We start from the raw sequence: 9,542 nt of genomic DNA on the forward strand, positions 1-9,542 counted from the left end.
CAAATTTAATGAAGGTAGGGAAAACAGTTGAAAATATAAGGATTAAAACTGAATAAACTTTGAAAACATGGACCAAAATGATATTTTTCACCTTATTTTTACTATTATCAACAGGACTTCGGCTATTAAACTCCAATTTCTCGTATTAATACATTTGTTTTCTAATAAAACTCGTTAACATTTTCATAATGTTTGAAGAGCATGACACAAGCAAAAAAGTGAAATTTTAGGCAACTAAATTCACCAACGAATATATTTGGCCTACTTCACATAATTGAGCAAATCATTCCCTTGATCCAATCGTCATCTTACACGTGTTTTGTTTGGTTACATATTCTTTTACTTGTAAATATTTTGTTGCAAGATTAGTTAAAAAGGAGCACAAAGCATTGCACTAAAAATAAGAATGAAAAAATGAATATACAAAAATAAATATAATGTTTTATGTCAGGGAGTAGATTACATATTATTACCATGGAGCAGAAACTTCTTCCTGGAATTTGGACTTGAAAACTTCAGCTTTTGAATCTAAGCAATCAATGGCAGCTCCAAATCTAACACAAGCTTCCTTCAATTCAACAAGCTTTGTCTCAATATTTCTGATTTCCTCATGCACATGAACTTGGTCATTTTTGGTATCGACAAACGTTCTGAGATCCAAGGCATTTTCTGATTCATATGCAAGGTTTGCAAGCCTATGGAGACGAGTACGTAAAAATCCAACATTCATACCGAAGAGCTGAAAGCCTCGGAGAGTTTTGTCCCAAGCAGAAAACTCATCTCGTGAAGTTGATAGATTACTGGCTTTAATGGCATCGGCTATAGAAATTGTTTCGGAAATAACCCCGGTAACTAACTTGCGATTCATGCCTTGGATGAGATTGTCATGGAGATACATGTTCTGGCTGCAGCAAAGCTTATAATACCTTTTCCGTAGGTCTCTTGGCAGTTCAGAGTTTATTGATAGTCCATCTATTATAATGTTGAAGTCCTCAAAGCTCTTAATGTGCTTAAATGGAATTGTTGGATAGATGTCGTAAGCCTCCACTATTTCTGAAACAACCTCTTCACTGGTATTTTCAGGACGCTCTGCTACCTGGTTTCTCGGAACTGACTTCAAGGGGCTCGGCTTTTTCTGTTTTTCAGCCGTGTCGAGCAGAGCAGACTTTGCACGTTTCTTGTTTGAAATGTCGCTAGCCACGTCACCCTTATTATCTGTATCTTTTCCTGTAGTTAACATTCAAGAGAACTTGGATTCATTAACACACGAAAGTTTGCAAATAGACAGATTATCAACAGAGTATCAGTTCGTAGAATTGCCTGCATCGCTGTGCCTAGTATGAGACTCCAAATTTAGAAGGCCAAGGGCACCATCCACTTCTGTCAGATCACTTGCCCTTGTAACATAAACCTACAGTAGAAAGTAAATTAATGGGAAGAATCAAATAAATTACTGGTATTAATTAAAAATGAAAAAGAAGGTAGGTTTCACTTTGGAAGTCCAGTTACACTATAAATTCATTCCAAGTCTGATTATGTGATATTAAAGGACTCAAAACAAACATAGTCCACAAATAGAATTTCAAGCCGTTAGAAAAGAAATATAAATGAGATCTCTTCACGACAGAAAAGAATTTTTTCTGGAAGGCCAAAATGACTATCATTTCTTTTTTTGAGTACAATAGAGGTGGGGATTTGAACCACAAACTTCGTAGTCGCTAAAATGACTATCTTCTTATAACTTCATTTAAAACAGTGAAAATTTTGATAAGTTTAGAATGTGTTTTGCATTGCTTTTAATGATAAAGATTCTAATGAAATGCTCTTTAGATAAGCACCTAATAGTACTAATGAAGTACTTCATATAAGCACCTAATAATTAAGTAATACTAATTAAGTACTTCACATATTTTTAACTATCTTCGTGATTTGTTAAAAATATTATGAAAATTTTGAAGTATTTTGATTAGTTGAAAGCAATTTTAGAATATTGAGAAAAAAAACTTTCAAACACACTGTTAGTATTAATATTTAACCAAATCCAATTCATATAAATGTACAAACTAGTTTCACATCAATGATTGCCATGTAAAGCAATTTAGAAATGTGGTCTTATCTAACCGGCCATCTAAGAATTTGCATGGAGTGTGTTATCTAACCGCCATCTAAGAATTTGCATCGAGTGTAATAGAACAGACGATTCTTAGCTCATAAGGCTACTCTTTACAGCTACGTAATTGAATACCTTCAACTTTCCACTTGCCACTCTAACAGACCATCACAAAATATTTTCCCTACCCTTATAATAGAAACTATCACCACATAAACACAATAACAAAAGCAGTTACAATAAACTAATTCCCTTTCGAGAGGGCTCTCTCTCCCAAAATCCCACAATAAAAACTCTCACCAAAATGCTCTACTCCCTCTAAGGTTCTAACATCCACTATTTATAACCATGACAATACTAACTAATTACCATTATGCTGTTACTAATATTATACTAGCCTTTCCATACAACCCCCTAACCAGTACTCTCACATTACTCAGCCCTTCAAAACACAACTTTCCTAGAGGTGTGGGTTGTATCATAACCATTAGAAGTACTAACAAAATACCCGAACTCCATTACTTTACTTTCTCTGTCCATTCTGATTTACCATCAGCTATTCTACCTCGTGCAAGCTCCGCTTCACTAGATGTCCCATGTAATGCTCATCCTATTCAAACATGAGCCAAATCTGGGATCGTGAAACATAATGTTCCACATCATGCTATATCCTCTGCTATACTCACATCTCCATCCTCATATACTGGCGTATCCAAATATCCAGCATGGTGATAAGCCATGGCTGAAGAGTTCATTCCCCTCCAAGAATAAGTTACGTGGTTATTGGTTCCTCGTGACTCTGCCACAAATGTGGTTGGCTGTTGGTGGATATTTCAAACCATGTATAATCCTTGATATTCGTCTTGGTGCAAAATGTTACCATCAAATTAAAGGTCTTGACTTTGACGAAACCTTTAGCCCCATCATCAAGAAACCTGCCATTCATGTCATTTCAGAAACCTGCCATTCATGTCATTTCGGCTCTTGCTGGTCATCTAGTGGACTCTACATCAATTGGATGTCAACAAAGCCTTCTCCATGACACATTAAGAGAAACGGTATTTTTGCCTCATGACTCAGCCTATTTGGTTTTAGTGATAAATCATGTCCAAGTAATGTATGCTCCATGCATAAAAGTCTCTATAGCCTCAAACAGGCCCACATGCCTCGTTGGAGCTTTTTACCTCCTACATATTGAGGATTGGTTTTGCTACCTCCACTGCTAATTCCTCTCTTTTTGTGTGCTTTATTGGTTCTTCCTCAATTTACCTTCTACATATATCTCCACATTAGCCCAACTACTGGGCATGTGAGTTTCAAATTTGGGATCTTGGCTACATATAGTATTTTGTACGTTTGGAGATTCACCCCTTGACTAATCTCCTCACTTCTTCTAAAATTGGTTCAACCAAATTGTGACTCACTTCCATGTCTATTATTGTTGATCTTCATGTTACTACTCCCGCCTACCATGATGTTACCCCTTATCCAATATCTCATATCCACCCCGACTTGATATTGTTTTTGTTGTGAATCGTGTGAATCAGCTCATGCAGCCTTCCACTGTTGTTCATTTCACAACAGTCAAACATATTCTTCACTAACAATGTGGTACTAAGTATCTTGGAATTCTCTTTCTACCTAGTGATTCATTTCTCACCACGATGTTGATAGGGCTGGTGATGCCTTTGATTATCGGTTGACATCTGGCTTTGTCGCTATCCTTGAGACTCCCATTTTGTGGTCTGCCAACAAGCAACAAATTGTCTCATGTTCTTCTACCGGAGTTGAATATTGATTGTTCGCTACCACTATGACAAATCTTTATTGGCTTTGCCAATTGCTCTATGATGAGAATGTTTACCTAAAAGGCACCCTTGTTTTATGGTGTGGCAATTTATAAACTATATCTCTGGCCAACAATCCTGTTTCCATACTCGAATGAAGCATATTGAAATTGACTATCACACTCTTCAAGAAAATTGTTCGCGAATATATTATTGTTCGTTTTGTCTCCTTCAAAGATCAAGTAGTTGATTTGTTTACCAAAGCTCTTTCTTCCAAGACCTTACTTTGTCGTGGAAAACTCATGACTTCTCCACTCTCATGTGTTTAAGGGAGAATATTAGACTATTCTTTACTGTTGTAACAAATTGCGTTTGCTGTACCCTATTTCTGTTTACTTTCCCTACTTTTAGTCAAGTTCTTCATGTACTCACCTATATATATTGGCTCTTTGCCCTCTTCCAATACAAGTGCAAATACACAGGCTTCTTCATACCTCTCTGAATTGATTCAGGTCTAATGAACTTCATTTTTATCTGGATTAAAGAAGATCCTCCCCAGCCTCATGTAACTTGCACATACACTCATACTCCCTCATAACAGAATCGATCCCCCTAGCTTCCCCACTGCAGTTGCCCACTTTTTTCCTTGTACACATAAACCATATTGGAGGCTTCACATTGCTTTTAAGTGGAAAAGTGAATCAAAGAAATGCTGAAAACTTTATCCAAAAGCTTTTTCGGGGGTATGGTGAAGACGATTGATTCTAAGATTTTGCACACAGTGCCCTTCAAATTTGTAAGGTATCTAAGAGTGAAGTTCTGAATTGGGGCATAGTTAAAGCACAAGTTTTTGGCTTTTTCTTTTTGTGGTGAATGTTATTAAGAATATGTTTGAATTTTAAATAACTTGAACTTTTGTAATTTAATAATGATCTGATATGGACCCGTTGGAAGGTGTCTCTAAACTCAAACATTGTACTGTTAGTTTTCTCATCTCAATATTTATACTAAATACATAACAAAATGTTGACCTAACTCACTGTCCAACAAAATAAAGTAGTACACACGTGAACTGACATATTTAAATGATTAAACTAAGTTCTCAAAGGAACTACCATCATTTTACTCCATCTCATATGTTCCTATGAATCTTCTATAGCATGGACTCCATTTTGTAGTCCAACTTGTCATATTGGACTATGGTTATATCATCTCATTAGAACGGATGATATCTGGACTATGGTTATATCATCTCATTCATGATCATATTCAGAGTTCAACAAGTTGATGAACATCAAACACACAAAAATTGTAATAGTTCAAGATTTTACCTTAAATTTCGTGGGCCCTACTAGTTGAAAGACCAAAACATCACCCTCAAGTAACTTGTGTGCAGCAGAAAATTGTCTCCATCCAGCACTCAACCCTGTCTTATGTGCAATATATTTTACTTGAAAATGTCTCCCTGCTTCATCTTCTAAAGTCATTGTACTATCTCTTGCTGGCAAGTATGACTTACAGAATGCCCCAGGAAGCCCCTGTTATTTTGTAAAGATAAAAATATAGATATATTGGAAATGCCACCAGTTACTTTATCAATTATACAAGTCAACCTAAAATCATTTATTCTTGTGAAGCCTACCATCCAGAATAAGCTGGCAACATGTGATCTGACCAATGACTTCACAAAGCTAGGAAATTCCTGTTCCAAATTTGATCGAACTTCAAGTGCCCGCATCACGGCAGATGATTTAAATTCACCAGGAGAGCATTGCTCATCATATGCTGCCTTATTTTGCTCAAAGCTTCAAAAACAAAAACATTTTTGTGATTAGGTTATATTTAAATGGTAGTTTTGTTTGTATGTCTATACAATTTTGCATGCATACACGCATACGCAGCAACTGACACAAACCATAGGCCATATTGACCTACCTCATAAACTTCCCTCCAGGACCCGTTACAGCCTGCTCAAGCATCAACAAGAATTTTGGATCAGTGAGTTCCCAAAAGTCCAACACTAATTATAATAATTCTAAATTGGCATAGTAAGGGGGAAAGGGTATGAATGGAGTCAGGATTTCATCCACTAGCACTAGAAATAAAGTGAAACCAAGATATTAAAATGGTTTGAAAACAGGTTCACACGATGACATGAAAACGGCCAAAAATGCAAGTGAGTGATATGATATGGGACATTCCACTTTACAAACCAGTTATAATCAAGATTAAGGGATAACAGAACACTTGGATAAAAAGAAAATGTATCTCCATTGGATATTAAAAGGTCTTTACAAGAATACCCTGCCATTGGAAATAAACCAAATCCCAACTCTTCACATATATGGACGTGAATCGGTAGTCATCATCATTATATTTTGCTTGAGAACTCTATTCCCGTATTAAATATCAATTCGACTCGTCTATTTTGTATATGTTTGGGAGTGATTTTAGAATGGTTAGACCACTTTTATGATGTTTAAAATCACTCTAAAACACACTTTTAATCACTTTGAGCAATTCAATTTTTAATATTATACTTTTTAACACAATGGTCATACCATTAAAATTGATTTCGAATGATTAAAAGTATTTTTTTTAGTGATTTTGAAAATGACAAAAGCGATTTTAATAATCATTTCAAAATTATTCCTAAACATACCGAAATTGCATAAGGAATCTGATTTCTTCAGATAAAGACCGCCAGATCGCTACTACGTACAAATAACTTATCTCCCCTAGTCCTAATACATATAAAGAAGAAAATGAAAGACGGGGGGAACGGAGTCTCACATGGCTAGTTTTCCAATCCGCAAGTCTCTTCTTAACCTTCTGAAGCATCGGATTGTCCTCCATTTGCTTCCGTGCTTTACCCTAGTACCAATGCGGATCACCTATTGTTAATGGCGAAGACAAAGAGGATCATAACCAAAAATTAAATCTCAGAACAGCGATCAGAATCCATTCCGAGAGAGAGAAATAGAAAGAGAGATACAGACCGAAGACGAAGCAAGCCTATGCCTGGGGCTCTTGGCCAACTGAGCAAGCGTCATGCCTCCGTCGTCGTCCTCCACCGCCACTGCCGCTGAAGATTTCAAGGATATGGCATTCTTCCCGCTGCCTTCATGCTCCATTAGGCTTAGCGAAGATCAACAAGCCATAGCCATTAAGCATTGTGATTACGCAACAAGCAATGTGGGAGAGGGGGGAACCAAATGGAGAAGAATGAAGATGAACTAGAACCATTGCTTATATAGAAAATGAAATTAGAACCATTGCTTATATAGAAAATGAAATTTTGTTGATATATTTTCATTTTTGGTTTTAATGGGAAATGTGTTCTCAAGTTGGAAGAGCTGGATTGACGGAGCCTGTTTGTTAGGGAGTTGTAAGTTATTGGCGCTGGATTCATGTTTGAAAAATATATATATATATATATATTTTACAATCTTACTCTTGTCTTTTTAGTTAATTACAAAACTATCATTTTATTTAAGACTATCATATCCTTGAACTCTGCTAATCTCTATAAATTAATAGTGTCTGAATCGCATATCGAAAAGTAATCTAGTAGACCCCAACTGATTACATTTGTTGTTGTTTATCTGTTTTCCATAATTATGGTGAGATGTGAGGTCATCTTGAAATTTGTAATCAAATCATGTATCTAACTTAGGAATAAAATATGTTTAATTTAATTGTGGTTAAAAATTACGTAGGACCCACTATCATTAAATATTGTTACTGTCACAGTATGAAAATTATGAATTTGTCATATTTATTGTTACCTTTATCATTATTGTTATTGTTACCGTTATCGATAGGGTCAAATAGTAACAATAAAATGTGGATAGATTCATAATTATAGGTAAACACGATAAAAAATAATCCAATTGTATTTGCAATTTAGACATATTACGATTCATCCATCAATGAAATTTCGATTACACCAATTTTCATTACGGTTTGATAAATGTGGCTTAAATACAATACATACCCTAAAAAACAAAGTTCAGCAATACTAGTTAAAACTTAATGCAAGTTCATGAGTATGGTAAAAAAATCAACCACATCAAACATTCCTAATTAGCTAATTTAGATTGTGAAAATGAACTCATCTCAATTGACATGAGTATGTACTGAGGACCAAGAGGTTCGTGTTAAAAAAACTGTCAATTCAAATCAAATCCAACCAATCATGGATTCACATCTAAAAGATGTCGAAAATCAACTATGACCTTGCAATAATGGATTGATGAAAACTTTCATTCTTAGTCAATGGTACAATATCGAACACACTCAAGGGATCATTTGAGTACCTTTCAGCGAACTTACTAATGTGCAAAATATCCAACAATGGAGAAGGTTCCTTTTACGAATGGTTTCTCCAATACTAAGAATGTGTACATATGTAGGGAGAGCTAATTTTTGAGAAGGCAAGAGACACAACTAAACTTTTACGCCCTCAACAACTTCTTAAGTAGAAGTGATAGTTGATTCTATTTATCGATTTTAAGGTCAACCAAGAATCAAACCAAATCAATCGATTTTACAAAGAAGAGATCCAAACCAATGTCTAATAAAGAATAAAACCATTGAATTGGTTTTATTTTGATCGATTTATTCTCGGTTTGGTTCTCCGTTTTTTATATTTTTATTTTTATTTTTATTTTTTTTTTTGTTACCACTTTGTTTTGAATGGGTTATTTTTGCTAATTTAAAATTTTGGGTCTATTTCTTTTTTCATAAATTAAAATTTGACTTTTTTTGGCACTTTTATGAATAAAAAACATACAAGCTACCTAATAATTGAGTTTTTTTTTTTTCTAAACAACAAATTTACATACACTATAATAATTAACATATTAAAAGATAGTTTATTTTTAAGGATGTATATATCATTGGATGAGTTTGGTTTTGCTTGGTTTTTCTAATAAAAAAACTATTCGAATCAATATTCTTTGGTTTTCTAAATAAAAATCAAAATGTCTAATTTTATATTAAAAAACCAAACCAAACCATCGGATCGATTTGAATCGGTTTGATTTTTTTATTTTTCGGTCTATGTGGATGAAGATGGATGAAAACACAACATCAAAGCTTTTGGATAGTTAGAGATGAAACACAACTAGATTTAAATTTTAAGAAGAAGCAAACAAGAATTGAAATATATTTTACTTAGTTGTCTTAGTTATATTTGTAATTTTATAGAATTATTAATTTATTATATTGAAGAGACCATAAATTTTATACGGTTTTTTCAAAAAGGAAAATTATCTTACTAATTTATCGAAATTATTAATTTAGACCTTTGACCCAAGTCGAGATCGAAAAAGGTATTGTTTTAGAGAAGCTATTAATTAATCGAATGTTAATTTATAATCTACATATCAATTTTTTTTAACCAATCTAATCCTTTTTATTTTTAATTATTTATTAAAATAAGTGAGAATGCCGACATTATAAATCATTGCATTGTACTGAAAAGAGCTCAGCAGGTTACTTTTTCAAAATGAGATTAGCTTAACTAGCATAATTTAAAAGTAAGTGTTCTTAATTAAAAGATCTGTAGTTCGAGTCCCAAAAAGAATTCAATATATTAATTAATGGTCGTTACAATACACCATCTTTAAAACAACTCAAAG

The 9,542-nt window shown here is 34.1% G+C and overlaps 1 protein-coding gene across 1 annotated transcript; it reads right to left on the reverse strand.

Moving 5' to 3' along the window:
- Nucleotides 1-295: 295 nt before the first annotated feature.
- On the reverse strand, nucleotides 296-7,071 carry LOC120089193 (B3 domain-containing protein Os01g0234100-like). Its single transcript, XM_039046606.1, is given in 8 exon segments — nucleotides 296-1,227; nucleotides 1,321-1,411; nucleotides 5,229-5,435; nucleotides 5,540-5,702; nucleotides 5,833-5,864; nucleotides 6,691-6,771; nucleotides 6,897-7,022; nucleotides 7,024-7,071. Coding segments are annotated over 8 exon segments (1,506 nt in total). The 3' UTR covers nucleotides 296-469.
- Nucleotides 7,072-9,542: the final 2,471 nt, after the last annotated feature.

Source organism: Benincasa hispida, chromosome 10, assembly GCF_009727055.1.
Source record: "Benincasa hispida cultivar B227 chromosome 10, ASM972705v1, whole genome shotgun sequence".
Lineage (NCBI taxonomy): Eukaryota > Viridiplantae > Streptophyta > Magnoliopsida > Cucurbitales > Cucurbitaceae > Benincasa > Benincasa hispida.